Raw genomic sequence first — 20,022 nt, forward strand, 5'->3', positions numbered from 1 at the left:
TTCCCCCTAATCCACTAGAAAATCTGCAGAATATTTTTCATTAAAGTTTCAAAACACCTACATAATCAAAATCTTTAAAACACGTATATGTCCTTACAACACTGTGATTGCATAGAACTAAAATCTACTACTTTACTATTGGACAGAATGGGTGTTTCTTGTTACAATCAATATTTATTTAACCTAGTGTTTTAAATATGTTAAGCTACAATCCTGACCCATTGTCTTGGTATTTGCTGAACCTTAAAGTGGAACAGGTGACTCAGGGTTTCAGTCCTTTAAACAAAGGATTTCAGAGATACAGCTCAGAGGGAGGGGGAAAGCCATTTACAACACTATTCTTCAAAATGTTTGAGCCTTGAGACTAATCTTTCCATAAAAACCTAATTCAGATGGGATTTGTTTCAGTTGGTGCTAGCAACCAGCGCTATTTGGGGGTGGGGGGCAGAAATAACTGCAACAAAGTTTTTATCTGGTCAAAATTCCCATCAACATACCTACCAGACTGAAATGTACACATGCAGCAAGTTGAACACCTTTAATCCACCCTGTGCACAGGCAGGCTGTTATCAAGAAGGTGACTTGGTCACTGAACCTGAACCACTTTCAGGAGTGGCAGAGAACACACTGATAAACATGCTTGCCTGAGGCTCCTTTAAGTTCAGCAGCAAGGATACAATAAACTCGTAATTTCTAAGCACTCTAGAACAGGTAGCCTACTCTTGGATTGATGAGCATGACCAGAGTTAGTTTAGTTAGAGGAAAGACCCCAGTAAATGGTTAGGACAGTGAAATGACGCTTCTCTGGTAATCTGGATAAAGCAGACAAAAATCTGCTACATTATTTGGTTGAGGAATTAATGAGACAAAACGCAAGGCAAAACAGTAACTTTACCCCGGTATTTAGACACAGTTCAGTACTTCAAGGCAAACGGGGCTTCATTTGAAACACCCAATTGCAGTCATCCCACAAGGCAAACAGTGTTCTTTCCAATACAAAGCTCTCCCCTTTTGCATCCTCTCAAAACACACAACCTACGAAACCAACACTGGTGTTGGTTGCCTGTACAATGTGAGGCAGATTTAGCTGTGTTCCTGTTACAGACAGTCAGGCATCACCCAAAGAGAAACCCATGAGGCTGTATTGGGAGGCAAAGTCTCAACCTGTATTTCCTGTTTTTCAGGGAAGGAAGAACAAGGCACTGCTTATGTAGCAGCTTCACTGATTCTGTGCTGAAGTTTACTGAGAAGCTAGAGTTAAGTATTTCAACTATTACAGTTTATTTTGTGATTGGAACTAGGCAGTACCAGCAGACAGTACATTAAAAGGAATAGTGACTACAAGACCATTACTATTGGACAAGCAAAGAGAGTGAGGTGACAGATCATCATCTCAAGCAATTGTGATCACTGATGCTCTAGCAAAAACTGAATATTAAAAATAAGTGTAAACCTGTTGAACAGATTTTGCTAACTTTGATGATTCAAGTCCACTCAAAACAGATTTATCAGTACTACAGTGAACAGAAAAAGTCATGATGTTATGACGTACTGAAGAGTCCAGGAATCCCTCTGTATCTGTAAAGTAAAAGTTGGTACTTACTGAGAAGAAAAACAGCTCTTCCTACTTCTTGCCACCTTTAAGTAGCAAAATAGTTGCGCTTCAAATAAAAGGAGAGTTTATCTTAGAACTTAAGCAAGTTCTGTAAATTACAACTCTAATATCTCCAACAGGACACATATCAGACAGTTTTGGAAGATCTTATAACATTGATCAGACTTTGAGAGAACCCTTGCTAACAGCAGTATTTTAACAAAGGCATGTAAGTGTGAACAAGGTTCCACAAGCCACACCTAGCATACTTTCCCCAGAGATGTGAAGCCAGCTTTACGTAACAGAAAAATGGAAAGACTACAAAATGGTCTTCCTACAAGCTTTGTTTTGCCATTCAAACTCTACTGATGACACTGGCATTTTCTAGTGAGACAGGTCTTGCTTTCAGAGTAGCTCTATTGTCACAACTTTGCATTACAGTGTTTTCTACACTTGCACCTGACACCATGTGTTCACTAGGAAGAAGACGTGTTCACTAGGAAGAAGATGAGTTCACTAGGAAGAAGATGAGTTCACTAGGAAGAAGATGAGTTCACTAGGAAGAAGATGAGTTCACTCAGGCTAAGAGAAAGTTAAACCCTACTGGGAAGAAATTTGGTGTTTTGAACAAAATTAGTGGGCAAAGTCCAAGGAGAAAGGAAAGTTAATGTTGACCACAGCCTGCTGCCTTGCATGAAAAAATACAAAATGCTTGCTGTCACTAATACGTGGGAAAAAGTCTCCTGACAATAGCCCTTGCCTTCTGACGAAGATAAGCCTATGTATTGCTTTCAATAAGTATGTTTGTTACAAAGCTATTTTGAAGCATAGTATCTGTCTCCTCAAAACACAGGGAATTAGAAGAAAAACTGATTCAAGCACACTCTTTGCACGTGTCAATTAACTCTTACTCGTGGAAGCATCAGGTTTTTTCAGAATTTGGTTTAGTACTACAGGTCTTAATCAGGGACCTGTGAGTAGGAAACATGCAAAGAAACAAGACAGGGCTTGTCACAAATTACTTTCAGTTAAAAATATTTTCATTTGTAACTTACATAAATATTAATAAGGGATCATTTTGTTCACACCAATAAAAGGCCTGCCTGAATCACTACCATGCAAATGTAAGGATCGGTAACAAATAAACCAGAGGAAGACTGGGAAAACACCAGTGGCAAATCTAAACACAAACAGATTTTAATTACCTCTAGAAGATCATGAACCTCATCACTATCCTCCCTACTTTTACTGAGACCAAACAGCTCTTTTCTTGTCTTTTACAGATCATCCAAGATCCAATCAGCCAAACCAAACAATGCCAATGCCAATTAAATGCAATTCAATATTGGTATCTCATTTTTCACTTCTGACTTTAAATTTCTGTGAGACAACAACTCACTGTAAGAGCAGAAACTACTGATTTAGATTTTTCCACCTGCAGCCTTATAATACAGTTATCACATATTATGTATGTGGAAGCACATAGATACATAATCACATTATCTACATATCCACATACACACAAGTCAGTCATTAAGGTTTTTGATAATGTCTAATTACAGCTCACTGAAACTAAACCATACAAGACACCTGGCAAATTCTGCTGTTTCACTATCATTTCTGCCATTCAGAATCACAGAATCATAGAATGGTAGAATGATTTAAAGCAGCTCTTTTCCCAGGTCTGACATCTCAGTCTGCCTGGTCTCACAGTCTGTTTTTCTGGGAAAAAAGAAAAAAAATATATATATATTACCAGGAAATTAAATCAATGGTCAAACGGCACAGAGGAGCAAAAATCTGTTCACAGGCTTAGACGAAAGATTGCTTAAACTGAACACTCTCCTATGTTCCTTGATTCTCAACAGACAACAAGAGACACTCCGCTGAAGAACTGATCAGAAAGTGTTCAAGACCAAGAATAATAAAAAGAAAGGATATGAAAACTCAATTCTTAAGTAATTAATTTCCTGGAAATATTTATGGAGGTACACTGTTATTTACAGTTGGAATTTAGCTTGTTTTTTTCCACTTTTCCCATTCAAGGAAAATGATGAAATAAGCTTAACATGTATCATGAGAGGACTGTCAGGACGAGGAGTAGTCTTCATTTGAATCAAATCAAACTGAAAGTGGGCAAAGCATTGGTAACTCATGCCTTAAACTCTATCAGAAGTCTAACCTACATTACAGCCTACACAGTTAAACCAGTGCAAAACCTATGTTTAGGCACTGCAAGGAAGCAGGCTAAACATTGTAATCATGACAGAAAAAATGATTCTTCAAGTTTCTTGTTTATTTTTTTAAGCCAATAACATGAATTCCACAGGATTCCTAGAGCACAAGTACTGTACTACTGGCCTCTACTGCTACAATGCAATCCTCCCCATGTGTATTAATGACACAACAGCTTCTCGCACTGAACTGACAAGAACTGGCTACAACAAAGGAGATAAGATAAAAAGTGAAGTTTACATAAAATTGGAGAGCTGAAATGGTTGCGGTTACAGATGCTGTTGAGCACTGTACACTTGAAGCTGGTACATTTTTTTACTGTATTAACAAAGTAGTCAACAAACATTTGGTATAATAAGAGTACATTCCTAAAAACTCAGGAACCTCTATTACATACACTGCACAGATTACAGTAACTCTTTAAAACAGGTAAGACTATTTTCAGCATTTTAAACAACCAGCCCTGTGAGAAGGATAAGCATGGCTTACTAGAGAGAAGGAAATACCTGGACAAACTCAACATAATGCTCTAACTCCCAAGTCTGAGAATTCACATCCTCTTATTCTCATGATCTCTGTTGATTTTAGGAAAATTTTCTTTCCTGGTTTTACATATTTCATGAATTTAAGATAAAGAATTACCATTGCAGGGTTCAATGAATCAAAGACCTTCCAATAAGTTCTTCATGAAAGTCTTTGTCTTGGCTGAGAAAAATAACTAGGCTGTGGGCTAGATTACACCACGTTTGAGAGACTCCGGTCTGTAAGTGCAGACTCCAGCCCTAGACCAGTGTCCTGGCTTTCAGACTCCCAGCTGTTCAAAGAATAAATCTGTGCTTCTGAGTTGCTAGGTTGTTGGTTTTCTTTTTTTTTTTTTCTTTAGCCATAAACTTCTTCTGGAGGTTGAAAATGTCCTCCTAGCAAGAGTTTCACAGCAACTTCTATAACCTACTTAAATGCTTCTATTAAAGTAAAATTAAGTAAGATTACTATTTCCTGATTAACACAATTTCCCATTAAATCCTCTATCCAGCTCTAATCTTGACACAGTTTACTCAACAAGAGAAAAATGCTGCCTTTGGTATCAGCAGTCCTCAGTCTCCAAATTGTTGCAGTGTGAGGGCGGGTAAAGTGTTTTGTCGTTTCTTAATAGTGCTAGTCTGAGAAGCAGGCAGAAGACCTTCTTTTGCAAGAAAGTGGAGAGAATTTGTTTAGATCTCGAATCATATCATCACTAAGGCATTCAGCTTGTTAGTTTGTTGGTATTCACAATGGTTAACCAACACCCTATATGACTCAGTGTCTTTATTAAAACTAAACTGCTAATTGCATTAACAGGTAAAAAGTCAACAAGGGAGACTAAGAAGAAACATTCCAGTGTCTATGAAATTCCTACCTAATAAAAAGTGTCATGAGCCAGCATTCCTGCCCAGTGTAGCATTTTCTTCCTCACTCCCACAACCCTAAGCTGCCTTCTCTCTGTTCTTGCACCATAGCCTCCTGTGCTAAAGCAAGGTCTGATGTCATTGCATGTGGAAATGATCAAGATTAAAACTGACCCAGCAGAAGAAAAATAAATGGTTTTAACCCAGAACAGTTCCCACCACTTCAGTTCAGTGCCTGACCAAATGAGCACTTCCACCAGCTGATAGCCAGGAGCATCTCCACATCCTTAAGAAATAGTGGGTTAAAGAGACTGTAAAACAGAGAGCTTAGAATTTCACGTACTATTACTTTGACAGCATTTCAAAGCCACAGATTGTGCTCATCTCTACAGTACTTCTACAGACCTTTGTCAAGAAAAGCCCCAAAGCAGACAAGTCAGAAAAACACTGCAGCAAATACAAAATGCTTAGTGTGGCTTCCGTACCACTTCTTAAAATCATAAAGCTAGAGATACCAGATAGTAAATACTGCAATGTAATAACCTTTTCTGGTACTCTGGTACTTCATACAGATAACTGGAAGGAAGCTGCCGAGAGTATCATGTGTTCACTCTTAATCCAAAAATGCAACCTACATTTTTTTCTGCTTAGATCACCTCCTCTCAAACGTAATGGCCCAATGAACCATTTGCAACCCTTGCACTCCAACTTTTAAAGTTAGGTCCTGTAACTGTTACTATTTAATAGGCGGTTGCTAACCCAAAGCAGAACAATTCTTCTGCCCTATAGGTCACTATCTGAGAATCACTGAATTAGATCAACAGCACTCAGAGTTTCCTAGTGCAGGCTTCTAGCATTTGTTCTAGTTTTTAACACTACAAGCATAATTCACAGTAGATGTGTCATCTGACTCTCTTAGAAGCCACTCAGTTCCTCAGAAACAGCTTAAAAATCGGTTTTGATCCAAACATCCATCTCCTTTAGACACAAAATCGCCTAACATGCACAAACCAGGACCAAAGCTGGACCCTGAACATTTTTCCTTTTGGCATGCATCCTACAATAAAGCGTTATGCAGAAATATGCACTTATCACTGAGAGCAGCTAAAAAAGCAGGACCTCGGGGTGCATGGGAAATGGGGTGAGCCGGGTAGAGACCCCTCAGCAACACCCCTGTTTACCAGTCAGGACTCTGCAGTGGGACGGCACCCGGCAGCCTCAGTCTGGTGGCCTGCTCCCTGCCCTGGCCCACCGGCTCCGCGCCGAAACCCGGCAACAGAGGAGAGGCTCTTCTCCACCCATCACCCCCGTGCACAGCAGCACCTGAAAGCCACAAACGCAGCTGTTTACTCGGTGGGGGGGGGTTTCTTTCCTCTCTTCTTTTTCTTTTCCCATAAGAAATGAATTTACGGATATCCACGACGTGAGATGTGAACGTTTTACGGAATGCACCGAAAACCTGGTGTTTAAAAACATCCCAATCTATGAAGCACTGACCCCAACCTGCGGGCAGCGCTCCCTGCCAAGCTGCCGTGCGTGCCTCCGGAGCTCGGCAGACGGCCGAGGATACTCCCAGCCACCGCATCTCGGCAGCGGCGGAGAGCCCCCGCGCGAGAGCCCTCCTCAGAGCCGAGGCCGAGCACCCGCCACGCCCGAGGTACCAGGCACAGCAGCTCGGCGCCGACCCCACCGCCGCGGACGCTGACGAAAGCCTCTCCTCACGCCGCCTCTCCGGGTCCCCCTCCCATCCTCCGCGCCCTTACTCACCCCTTGTAGTAGGCTTTCACTCGGACCTGGTGGGCGCTGTCCCCGCCGAGACTGCCCCCTCCGCCGCCCGGAGCCGACATGGTGCTGTTGCCGCTGCTGTCCCGCTGCGTCGGCATCCCCCCCGCCGCGGCGGGCGGCGCGCCCGTGGCGGCGGGCGAGTGGAGAGAGGGCTGAGGGAGCGGGAGGTAGCAGCGGCTGCGCGAACCCACCGCTCCCCGCCGCCTCAAGCGCGCCACGCCTCGACCCCGCCCCCTCCTCTCGGCGCCAGCCCGAGGCGGGTGGGACCACGGGGGTGGGGGGAATCACTGAGGAAAGGGCAGGGAGAGAGCGCGGGGCTGTGTGGACGGCGCAGGAGAGGAGCACGGCCCCTTCGCCGCAGGAAGGAGGAGCCGCTCCGGGCCGGCCGGGGAGCAGCTCCGCCGCCTGGAGAGGGCGGGCGCCACGCCTCGCGGGTCACGTTCCCCCCCTCTCGTCGCGCTACGTGAGCTCTTCCTCGCGGGACTCCGGCGCACACCTGTGGCGTGGAATAGTCCACGCGGAAGAGGAAGGGGGGAGAGGCGGCGGCGCCACAGAGCTAGCCGGGATCCCCGCAGCGGGTGGCTCCGGACCGGGTTGGCCCAGATGCCACCCTGACGGCTTCTCTCCTCCGTCCCCCGCCGTTTGGTACGGCCCGGCGCGAGGCACGCTGGGAGCGCCGGGCGGCAGCGCGGCCCTGGCGCCGCGGCTCAGCTCCGCCGCCTCTGCAGGCAGCGGCTCCTTCTGCCCTGGAGCAAACAGCCCAGCCATTCAGAAAGATGTAGGGGTGGGTGAAGACGGGCAGTCAACAGGAGACGTTTCATTAACGCTGTTCATCGTAAGGCGCCTTTTCGCGGCACGCGGCGTTTCCTGGCAGCTTTGCTGATTCAACGACGCACCTGTAGTTTCTTTGATCACACGGATAGCCCAGAGCTTCCAGAACAAAAGGGTGTTTCTGGCAACCCTAAGAAACTACAAACCTTTTGTTTTCTTCTGTTAAAAAACAGTGTTTCCCCCTGCCCGCCCCCCTCCACGTTCCAATCAGCATCACACTGAAAGTGGAAGTTCAGCTGCTACCCGAGACCTGTACTTTCCAATCAACACACCTTTGCTCATTCTGTCAGTGATAAAACAACTTAAGGCCTTATTTGCTGTTTGTAGTAGCCGTGGTTACAAAGGACAGCATTTTCCCTGTGCCACTTGACTTTCCTGCAGTGGCGGTTTTCTTTTTCATGAGAATAAGGTCATCTATTCCACACAGCTTCCACACAGCCTCAAAGCCTTTTCAGACATCAGGAAGTGTCTTGCTCTATCTGAACTTACCTGTATCTTACACCAGAACTTCCAACAGGTTCTCCATTTCCTACTGTATCTCCATGAGTTTTTTAGCTTGAGTCTTCATTTTCCTCCTTTTCTAACCTAAAAAACCAATAATCCTGTTTTCTCCTACTGAATCACTGCATGATCTTTTCCAGAAACCAACATCCTCATCAGGCCTGGCACATTCTCACTACTCGTCCCAAGCAGCCCGCCTGTGGTCAGTGTGACTGCTTCACCCTTCAGCAGCATAAGCTCATCTATAATCCCTTGGAAGGTGTTTTGAGTTTTATAAGGCGCATGCCAAGAATCTTTCCTTTGCAAAGCACCCATCTATCTCAACTACCTGCTAGAAATCTGGCAATTTTTCTTCCCCCTTCACATCATCAAGCTAAGAAAACAGCAACCTAATGGCAGAAACTCAGCTACATTCTACTATTTGTTCCTATTGCCCTTTCATCAAGTTTTTAACCCTTTTTTTTTTCATCCACACAACTGCTTCTCTAACAATTATTTAAAGTGCCATGAACCAGCACTCTTCCAACACAGCAGTTCTCCTACCTCTCACTGCACTAAGATGTTATCATTGGGAATACCAGCAACTTTGAAAATACCAGTACACCTGGATGGTAAGTAATAACATTACGTAACTCTTAAGACACAGAAGGTATTTCTTCATCACAGGATGACATTTCATGGAGTGCAAGGTGCAGTTAGTCAAGATGTCCCACGTAAGATCTGAATTTAGGCCTAGGTGGTATAGTGCCTACCTGCCTTTATAGAGGTCCTGTTTTGCTCATCTATGCCAGCTAATAGGCACCAGATGCTAATTTCAGACAGGAATCATTGACATAATTCAACTCTCATCAATTATAGTTAGAGGCAGAGGTGGTCTTCCCCATAGTGGGGAGAGGATCAGTGTCAACATTTTGTACGAAGGAAGTGAAAGCCAACTTAACAGGGCTAAAACATTCTTCCGTTCCATGTTTCTTGAAGATATTCAGAGTTTACCACCAGTGACCTGGTTGTAGCTGCTTAAGTCCCTGAGCAGCCAATGTGGAAAAGCACTATAAGCAGATGCCTCCCTGACGTCCCAGAGGCATTCTGCAAACACCGTCTATCACATCCTTCATTTTCCTACTCTAGCTAAAGCATGAAATGAGGAAAGCTTATTTGCCACAGGCCCTGGTGACACACGGCTCAACTCCCTCACTCCCACAGGAATGTCAACTTGTCCCTGCAGCTGTGCTCAGCTAAACATGCAGCACCCCACACTACCATGGGCACTGAGGAGACCTGCATCCTCATCCTATTACCAAAAACCTGTCCACAGCAGCTTTCTAACGCTCAACGTAGTATTAGAAAGCAGACATTACTTAGCACCAGGTGCACTGGGGATCACTCCTCATACATGCACCTTGAAAAATGAAAGAACACTCCTTATATACATTACTGACAAACGAAGCAACTATCTTAAACACCATAGTCTCAGTGGAACTGCTCTGAAGTTGTTTTTCTGCTCAAATTCCACAATATATAGCCAAACCTAACTTTTTGCTGTCATCAGGCCCCCTCCCTCAGCCCCTTCTCAGCCCAATTTCAAAGGCCTGCTGCTCACAGTTGTCTACACAACATATAACCAGCCACCGGTGCTTTTAAACACATTTAACCCTTTGCCTACAAATCCCTCGTCATTCAACTCGAGATCCAAGCCACACCTATACTAAACAGTATGTGAGGAGAGGGACCTGGGGTCAATAAATGGGAAATCTCTGAAGCCTGCTATCAATCCCCACCAAGCCGCAACTCTCCACCACAACCTGAACCTACGGCAACGTGAGGCCAGCCGCTACCTCACCGGCAGCCGCCCGGGAACCTCGGCCGAGCGCGGCTCCCGCCACTACCCTTCACGCGCGACGCCTCACGCTCCCCGGACAACATGGCGGCGGGCGCCGTCACGTGCCCGGCGGGCGCGCGCGGCACGCCTGCGCGGCGCCTCCCCCGGAGGGAGGTGAGAAGATGGCGGAAGCGGTGTGAGCGGCTTGTCCGAGGCGAGTCTCCCGGCGGGATGCGCGGAGGAGGGGGAGCGGCAGCGGCGGCAACAGGCCGCGGCGGGGCGGGGCGCGTAGGCGGGGACCCGCGCCCTGACAGTGCCCCGGCGGCGGCCCGGCCCCGCGCGGGGAGCGGGTGCCTCCCTTCCCGCCCACCTCGCCTCCCACCCTGGCGACGGCTGGCGCCTGCGGGGCGGTTGGCGGGGGGAGGCCCAGGGGAGCGTGGCTGCCCGGTAGGGCCGGGTTGGGGAAGGTCGCGGACCAGCCCGGGGGGGCTGAGGGAGCGGTCAGCCCGCCGGGCCCGGCCTGCGGCGGGAAGCGCCGGCCGCGGCCGCCCAGGGGCCGTGCTGCTGCCTGAGGGGCAGCTCCCGGGCTCCCTCAGCGCGCCGGCGGCCCCGTCTGCCGCGCCCGCCTGGGTCTCTCCGCGCCAGTCGCCGGGCAAGTTACACCCAACGCCACACGGTGCATTTCTGCAGAGCGTCATTTTAAATGTATTCGTTATCTAATAAAACCACGAAACCCCCAGGGTTGGCCAAGCTTGGCCTGTGTCGTAGTTAGAGTGAAGGGAAAGAGAGACGGTTTCTTGTGGAGCCTTCAGTCACACACAAAAGTGCCTGCAGGGTTGAGACTTGGAGGAGATTTTAATTTCTGTGGTTTGTGCCCTTGGAGTTGTAAGGAGAGGTTATGAATGGAAAGAAGAATAAACCATGTATGTAAAAAAACCCTCAAGCTACCCACTTTCAACTATCAGTTACTATTGCAGATTGTCAACAGTGTTCATTACTACCACGGCATCTATCAAAAGTTGGGTTATATATATATCTATTCTATACCAAAGTTGGTATAGAATAATATTTTTTAACTTTAGATATTTGTTTCGACCAAAAAAAAAAAGAGAACAGAACTTCGGAATACTTAAATTATGCACAGTGTGATTTGAAATTACGTGGTGCCTCATATAGTCGCTGCTTGAATAAATACTGATTTTCAATCTGGTTTTCCGTTGTGCTCTGTATTTCGGGGTTGCTTAAATACACAATGGTTGTTTAAAATCTGAGTTCATTGCATTTTCTAAAACTTACTTTGCATTGCAAAGATTCTATTGAGTTAAAAGTTACTCACGGGCAATACCATGAAACCATCATACATTTATTGGAAGTAATTTTCCTGTGAGGAGTTCTGCCATTTTGGTATTGTTGAGTACCCAGTGAACAACTTGAGAATGTTATTTTCAGTTGTATCTGCGGGGTGTTTTTGTAACTAGAAGTGGTTGTGTGCATACACAGATCTTTTAAAGTCTGTAATGGGTTTTATGCTTTCTGTCATAAAATATCCATCTGCTAAATTGTAGTATTTTCTTGGTTTCCTTGCTAACAACAACGCATTTTTATGTATATCCTCTTCTCCCATAAATATTATACTTCTTACTTAGGAGAGGTTTCTAACAAGTGTAACTTGTGGAAGCACCTCACTGTTCTTCAGCTATTTCTGCATTTGGGTTGTGCTATGGGGTGGTTTTGTTGTGGTTGGGCCATGAGGTGACAAGTATGTACCTGGTACCATCTGTAAGTGAGGAGGAGGGCTGGAGATGGACCCCAGCACCGGGCCACTCTTGAACAAAAATAGAACTCTTTCCACTTTCCGTTGCACATCCATTGCAGGAACAACTTGGGCAATGACTAAATTGTTCTTGCAAATCACACACTTTTTGCTGAAAGATTAACAGCCCTTGTGGGGTAAACTAATGGAATAGCTAGTAAAGTGGGATACATTGCACAGCTTGCTAATAATACATCTAAAACCTGGCAGAGAATGAAGGAAAATAAGCATCCAATGTTGTTTTCTTAGGCTAATTTACCAGGTTGTGTAACTCTCCGCTAAAACTAGCTAGACAAGTTGTAGGGGGAGGAGGCAGGACTTTTTTTTTCAAGCTACTTTTCATTAACATTATGTGAAATTAATGTAGAGTGTGTTTACAAGTGATGCTGTTTTTATTGTGATTGAAGTGGTTAACCCGTGTATGTTAACTTGGGCTCTAATGTAGGTAGACAAATGGCATCAATAACGCACAACAGAGCTGATTTTCAACAACAGAGCTGTATTTTTTCTTCCCTTCAGTTCTGATAGTAGGGCTCTCTGCTTTTAAAGCTAGCCTTATTGCCATGAACTTTCTTTGATGGCAAAACATATGCAAGCATACAATATAGTGATAGGCATGAAGTCCTTAGGTCACCCCGTATCTATTAACGTTTCCTTATTCTAAATACTTGGGAGCTCGGCATCGTGTAGTTCTCTACTTGCAAAGCTGTCATGTTTTGGGAGGTGAAGGTGACAGCTTTGCCATCTGCTTTCAGCGGTGCAAGCTGAAACTCCTGATTATGTTCCCCTTTGAAGCATCCAATAGTAGTTTGTTAAGCACTTGTCAGTGCTGTTTTGGTTTTTTTTTCCTAGTACATTGCAGCTTTCTCAAAGATTACTTTTGAGCCCTGTTTTTATGGTAAGAAGGAAACAGATCTTCTCCCCGCTTGTTTTTTTAACATCCTTTTAAAAGCAATAAACGGCAACTGTGCTATTTCCTGTTAATCATAAGACTAATACCGAAAAAGTAAACACCCCTCATATTGAGATACGTGATTCGTTTTGGCTTTAAAGATGTTGTTTGGGGAAGGAGGTTGTGCTCTGCAGCAGAAGAAAGTCTCAAAAGGCTGGGGAGGAATCATCAGAGATGCTTAAATAGGTAGTTTCTTCTTTGTCCTTTCTTTCTGAGACGTTACTGTAAAAAGCAAAATCCTTTTTCTGTGCCTCCTTTCCGTCTCTTTCCAAGTGGAGCATGCCACCAGTTATTTTTTGCCAAGAATGTATTTTGCTCGATGTGCAGAGTTTCAGTGCTACCCTGTGGGAACAGGCAATGCAGCAGTACTGTGTAGCCTGATGGAAATCTTGCATGGAGTCCTAAATTAGTCATCTGTTGCTGTTCTTGATGGGTCTTAAAAGATTGTTACGACATCTCTCAACAAATTCCATCACTTAATAGTAAATATTACAAACATATCTATTTCAAGATTGACCATTATTCCATCTCAAAGTTTTCTTGGAACTTTTTTTGCCTTTAACTGTGTGTACTGTCCTTCTGTTTGTGAACAACTCCTGTTTCATTTCTGCCAGGCTGGACAAACACTGCACAGCTATGGAGAATGAACCAAACACAACAACATGTTCTACATCTACCACTACTATCACTACCACCTCCACTTCCCGGACACAGCTCCCGCAGATATCTGTCTACAGCGGCTCTGACAGGCATGCTGTCCAGGTACTGTTCTATGAGAAATTCTTTCCTGTCCTGTATAGTGCCCAAATGCAGGTCTTGCACGGTACTTTACGCAAGATCAACTTTCTGGGTTTTAATTATTGTCTTCTTTCTCAATATCTGACTAGTTTTCCGAAGGTGCTGTGTACAGAAGGGTACTAGATCACTTCAGAATAATGCAGGGCACAGGCCTGCTTCTCAAATACAAGAGGGGGAAATAATATGCTAAAAAGTCTATATTTTTTCACCATTCCCTATGGGTATGGATTATTGACATAAGGCTTTACCGGGTAGCACAAAATAAAGCTGTTCTCTTCACCAACATCGACTGTAGGGATCCAGAGGTATCTCTGTATGTGTAACTGCTGCTTTGGATGCAGATCTTACTGTTCTTTTAGGTCTCCTCAAACTCTGTAGGTTCCATTCTTTTTGGGTTTGATAATTGAGCCTCTCGTTATCCCGATCTTTCAAAAAGCAGGATGTTATGTAGGACAAGAACATACAAGGCTGGGATGATGTGTTATGAATGATGCTGTTTTGTCAGCTGATTGATTGTCGGGCTTTCCTTGAAAATGTGACTGTATTTATGTTGAGTGTATTTTGTGACTTGATTGAGAACAGTGCTGGAGCAAGTTCAGTATTACATAACCCATGTGAAAGAATTTCTTTGGGTTTATTTCCTTGTAAACTTCATCATCGTGTCAGCATGGTCTGTACTTTGTAATTGTAATTATTACCTACTGATTCGTCACAGGTTATTCAGCAGGCCTTGCATCGTCCTCCTAGCTCAGCTGCTCAGTACCTCCAGCAGATGTATGCAGCCCAGCAGCAGCATCTAATGCTGCAAACTGCTGCTTTGCAGCAGCAGCACTTAAGCAGTACCCAATTTCAGAGTCTGGCAACTGTACCACAGGTGAGAGCGAAGATTGCTGAAAAACAATGGTGTACTACTTCCTAGAGTAGGACTTAAAATTCTAGAGCATTGTCAAATGCATTAACAGCTTAAGTGCCTGAGCTTAATGCCTCACAATTATTCACTGTTACATTTTAATGACTGTTATTTAAAATTGTATCTTCCTCCAAAGTATCTGAAGGGCTTTGTGTGGTGGTATAGGTGCTCCAGTAGGTGACCATTCCATGCTTTATTGCATACATTCTAATGCATCATGTAAATCATCAAACAGTAAGAAAATAAATATTAAGAATGGACTACTTTGATCTTCATCCCATTATTTTCTCTGAAAGTTGATGGGGAAAGCAGTGAATAGCAATGTATCTTAGTGAAATCAAATAAAAGTAATGAGCATCTGGTATCCTAGTGTGTTTTGCCACACATCTGGCTACATTGTAAGTAATGGCAGAATTGAATTTTAACTCTGAGTGTGGAAATGTAGGGAGTAAATGACATTTCATTTCTGAAGCACAGCTTTGATCACTAGTGAACACTAGAGGAGACCCGTTTTGAAAATTCAAGAAGTGAAAATATTTCATTTGACCGTGGTTGACTTTGGACTGAGCTTACTGTCTTGCATAGCTAGGAGGCTGTTAGTGATTTTACACATGGAAATGTCAAAACAGGGTTAAAGACTTCAGGGATATAGCTGTTTGTTGTCAGAACTGGGACCGACTCTTTTGTGCTCCTACCTTTTTCTTCTGTGCCTTTTCCACCAGGAGGTGGTAATACATTAATTTGTCATTTTTTGGGTGCGTGTGAAAGTACAGTTACTGAAAGAGGAAAGAAAATCAGACTGGGGAAGACTAGAAAGTAGTGGTATGCAGAAATCTAAATCATCTGAAGAGCTGGAACAGCATACTGTTACAGACATTACATGTACACACGTAAATTATAATTCTAGAACGTGAGGGTATTCTTTACAGTATTTATAAAGTTTGGTTTATTTTTAGAGGATATTAATCATGATGAGAAGTACATGAGTTTTAATACTGACAGTCTGTAATGATGTCATGGTTCAAGTTCTGAGCACCTTAGGTAGTGAGCTGATCAGTTAACTCCATCATTAACAATTTGACAGACTTTGCCTCTGATAGTTTTTTGTTCAAGTCTTGATCTGCAAGAATTAGAGTGCCTGAAACTGGGTAGGAATCCAACACATTCCAACACACCTTGCAGAGAACATTCCATCGTGCAGAGTGCACTTCACTGAAAACTAATTCCACCAAGTAAAGCATTTTTACTGTTAACTCAAAGAAAAGGTAATGGTAGAGAGGGATGTTTCTGATGGTTTGTGCAATGATATGAACATCACTTAAACACTTTCTGATTTCAATATTTGATACATATTCTTGCTATTTAGGCAAGCCTGTCAGGTGGGAGGCAGTGTACTTCCCCCACTGGGAGTGTCACTCAGCAGTCAAGCATGTCGCAGACCTCGGTACGTAACTGAACAAAGCCCTCCATCCATTCTCAACCCCTCTTGGTTATTCTATAACTACTTGGAAAAACAGAAAAAAGCCCATTTAAATTTGTATGGTTAAAGTTAGTATTACAGAAACAGTCAACGGAAGTATGATGACTCTGTAGCCAGTGTTGGCTGCATTTCTAATGTCCACCGCTCATCCTGATGCCTTCTGCCAGCTGCTATTGTTGCTGGCCAGTGGACAGTTGCTTCCCTGGTCCCAGCCCACTTGTGATGCTTTGAGGGGCAACTGCTCACTCCTGAAGCACTGGTGACTGTTCAGACCACCGCAGGAGTCACTCCCTGAGCCCTCATCTCTTACATGATTTTTTTTAATAGATTTTACACGTTAGTTACTTTATTCAGGGCATTATTGCAGGTTAAAATCATATCCCTGTATTAGTGGTTAAAGAGCATCCAAGTCAATGTTCACATATATATATGAAACTGATGAAATGTTTATAGCATTCATTCTTTTATTGATGATCATCTCTTATCATCCATCTTTTGTGCACTTTCAGTTATTTTATCCGTATTTTAGGCATGTGTTCAGGTTTCAGTTATTTGCAGCTCTGTATTCAATCCATGCTGTATTTCTTTAAGCAGCATCTTCAGACATGTAATTTGCACAATCTCTTATGTACAGTTCTACAGCTGTCTTGAGTAGGACTCAGTCCTACAGACATCCTGCTTAATAATCATACCCTTAAGCTGTTCATGACTCCAGTGCATAGCTTTAGTGATTTAACTGTATTTTTTTTTAAAATGCTCTCATGGCATTTTAAAATGCTCTCATATGCTCTCATAGCATTGCTTTGGCTTACAGTTGTTAGCAGTAAAATTGTTCATTAAATTTAGGAGGGCAAGTCTTTAAAGATGTCTGATATTCAACTAATGGAATAATTGTTCTGGGATTTTGCAAAGAAGTCTTTTGAGTATGTGATGAAAAAGAGCTGGGCACTTAACACTGTTAGACTGGTTAGAGAAAAAAAACCAAAGGGAAAAAACCTGATCCAAAACCAGAACAGCTTTTGTTTGAGAAGATGCTAATGAGAAATTTTTCAGGAGCACTTAATATGAAATTGTAGGTTTTAGTTTCTAGTAATTTTTAAATACACAGGTGTGGAATGAGGAATCAAAGTCTGTGTAAGGTAGCGCAAAGAGGTGTCTTGATCCAGTTGCATAACAAGTGCAACAGAAGTTACCAATCTAGTCAGATAATATAAACATTTAAAGATGCTTAAATATTAACGTGGTTTTTAATATTGCAAGCTCATGCTACATGATCTGTAAATGTAAATCTTTTTCAGGCTTCATAATGTCATTGTTTATCCTCATAACTGCTTATTACTTGCTGCTAAATGGTTGCTTGCAGTTTAAGAATCCAAATGTACATTCTTGCCAGAATCCAGTTTTGTGATAATTGGTTCAATATATTTTTGATGTCTTTGCAGTTCAGAGATTTCAACTATCCCTGCCATTTTTGTCAGAGGCTTTCTGGCTTTAGACCCTAGGATGAATGAATTTCCATGACAGAAGCAATATTTTTGTTTCCTTAGATTAACCTCTCCACCTCTCCTACACCTGCACAGATAATAAGCCGTTCACAGACCTCCAACACCACCAGCAGCAGCATTACCCAACAGACTATGTTGCTGGGGAGCACCTCTCCAACCCTGAGTGCAAGCCAGGCTCAAATGTATCTGCGAGCTCAAATGGTGAGTTTTGATTACAGTTCTTAAGCTTGGTTTTGGTCCATCCCTGACATCTCCACCTCTCAACACAACCCCTTTACCTTAGCTGTTTCAGTTTTTATTTTGTTTCTGTAAGTTCTTATCTTTAGTTTCAGATAGCATTGAGAATGTAATCACTGATTTATGAATATGTATCTTCTGAAACACTGTAGATATCAGAAGTAAAAGGATTGCTGTAGCTTAGTTCTCTGGTGAAGTTTGCCCAAGTGTTTTATCCTGGTTGTCCTACAATTATTAAATTGATCAAACATGGGGAAAAATAGGGAAAAATAAAGCACCTCTTTTCTGGCTGTAAAGGACATACTGGAGTCTGTCTGTATTCAAAAGGTAGATTGATTTCTAGTGCACTGTTAACATTCAGAGTTCTGACTCTTGATTACATTTTTCTTCTGTTTAACTAAGATAGTTCTTTGCGTTATTGTCTCTGTAATTGGAGTTAGATGCATAGCTTTCATTCCATTCTCTCTGGATTCATGTGAAACTCATTCTTGCAATTTCCTGTCAGTGTGGCATTTCCATTTCCTAGTGGGTAAGTTCAAAAAATCCATTCAGTGATATTTTTTTGTTAATTTAATACTTTACTGAGTTTCATATTAATTGAACCTTACAATCTGTATGGGATTTCATAGAAATTACCAAGTTGTACGTGAATATTCAGGTATCAATTAGTGCTTGGTAGAGGCCAAAGACTCTAGTTAGTATGGCTTGTGTGAGTTAATGACCAGAGCTCTCTAGTGTTATGTTCAACTATATGAAATAGAAAAAAATCACTGTTACGCTACACTGAGATTCAGAGCCAGAGGTATGTGACTGCAATGGTGTATAAAAGTAGATGCAGGCATGAGTTCTTACAGGAATGAGTTCTTGCAAGAGTTGCACCTATGAAGTAGATTTGGGCAAAGAGGTCCTTTGGGGTTTTTTTGGAGGTTTTTCTTTGGAACGCACAGCAATACTATTACGCTATGTTGAGTTTTTCCTTTGACTATTGTTTTCCTACATAGTTATTGAAAAAGTAGTCTAACTTGATGATTTCAAGGTCAAACACATGTTTATGCATTTGACAGTGAAAGAATTTCTTGAGTCTTTGCTCTGTTAGCAAAGCCAGATGCTGAATGCACCTAGTACTGTTTAACAGAGTACAAATTAAGAATTCATTTCATGTCTCTGCCTTTCAATATATGTTAACATCTTAGTAGCTGGAGCAATATGAGAGTGACATTGCTGGGTTTTGTCAAGGACATGGATTCTTAATACAGTTTTCTGATTTACTCACACTAATTTTTCATTCAGATTCCCAATGTCACATCCCATGCTTATTTGAAAAACTGCTTTACACCCCAGTTTCAAGAAAAACTTACTCTGTTAGTTTCTGTTTACAGTGGTGTGGCAAGATCATTTTGTTAGCCTCAGTAGTTTGGATGTTGTATCTGTCTTCCAGTGTTTCAAATTAACACACTAAAAGTCATGTAGTTTTCTTCATCATCAAGACCATTCTGTAAAAAGGTCAACTCTTATCTCTACCTAGCTCATAACTGTGGCTTAATTCACCTTAGTTCAATTCCAGGTCAAAGCCTTCATGTTTTCTTCTTAGCTGTTCCTTGCAGCTGAGATCTCTCGAAAAATATGGAACACTAACTAATGGTCTCTATCAAAGCCTTCAATAAAGCTTGTCTTGGCTATATTGCCTATAAAGAAATTCATGATAGATATACTGGTATTGTGAAGTTAGTAATTTCAGAATGGCTTTGTGATATCTGTTCTTGCTATGAAACTTAATTAGCATAGTTAAACTTCATGTAACAATACTGCTTCTTAAGTAGCATTTTGATAGATTGAAAAATCTGAGTTCTCTTTCTTTAATATAGTGACTATTTGGCTACTCTTGACTTTTTTTGCCTTCGTTTCACTTGTAATATTGGAGGCAAAGTCCTCTTTAAAATGCTTGTATGAAAGATGATAGATGTGTATATATATGACAGATTTGTCTCATATCTAAAACATATTTTACATTATTATATCTTACATTATTATCTTTTTAGCTTTGTTTACTTAAACTACCATGGTAGATTGTTCTTTGAGTAAGTTAATTTAAAAGTCAAAAAGTACATGGTAGAAGCTGTATGTTACTACATGTAAACAATGTGTATCTCTTTAAAATATTAACATTTCTTTCACAT

The 20,022-nt window shown here is 42.5% G+C and overlaps 2 protein-coding genes across 8 annotated transcripts in view; one reads left to right on the forward strand and one right to left on the reverse strand.

Moving 5' to 3' along the window:
* Positions 1-7,617, reverse strand: part of PRKCI (protein kinase C iota) — a 29,294-nt gene extending 21,677 nt beyond the window's left edge. The window contains exon 1 of one of the 2 annotated variants that reach the window (XM_062005605.1): positions 6,982-7,617. In XM_062005605.1, the coding sequence (XP_061861589.1) occupies positions 6,982-7,097 (116 nt within the window). In that variant the 5' untranslated portion in view covers positions 7,098-7,617. Of the gene's footprint in view, positions 1-6,395; positions 6,449-6,981 lie in introns of those variants that run through there. The other variant, XM_062005606.1, reaches the window with a different exon arrangement.
* Positions 7,618-10,326: 2,709 nt separating this feature from the next.
* The window catches only part of PHC3 (polyhomeotic homolog 3), a 33,961-nt gene continuing 24,265 nt past the window's right edge, over positions 10,327-20,022 (forward strand). For 4 of the 6 annotated variants that reach the window (XM_062005650.1, XM_062005652.1, XM_062005654.1 and 1 more), the window contains exons 1-5: positions 10,327-10,364; positions 13,530-13,677; positions 14,429-14,587; positions 15,990-16,067; positions 17,651-17,809. In XM_062005650.1, the coding sequence (XP_061861634.1) occupies positions 13,552-13,677; positions 14,429-14,587; positions 15,990-16,067; positions 17,651-17,809 (522 nt within the window). In that variant the 5' untranslated portion in view covers positions 10,327-10,364; positions 13,530-13,551. The remainder of the gene's footprint in view (positions 10,365-13,529; positions 13,678-14,428; positions 14,588-15,989; positions 16,068-17,650; positions 17,810-20,022) is intronic. The other 2 variants (XM_062005651.1, XM_062005653.1) reach the window with 2 other exon arrangements.

Source organism: Colius striatus, chromosome 12 (genome assembly GCF_028858725.1).
Source record: "Colius striatus isolate bColStr4 chromosome 12, bColStr4.1.hap1, whole genome shotgun sequence".
In the NCBI taxonomy this organism is placed as follows: Eukaryota; Metazoa; Chordata; class Aves; order Coliiformes; family Coliidae; genus Colius; species Colius striatus.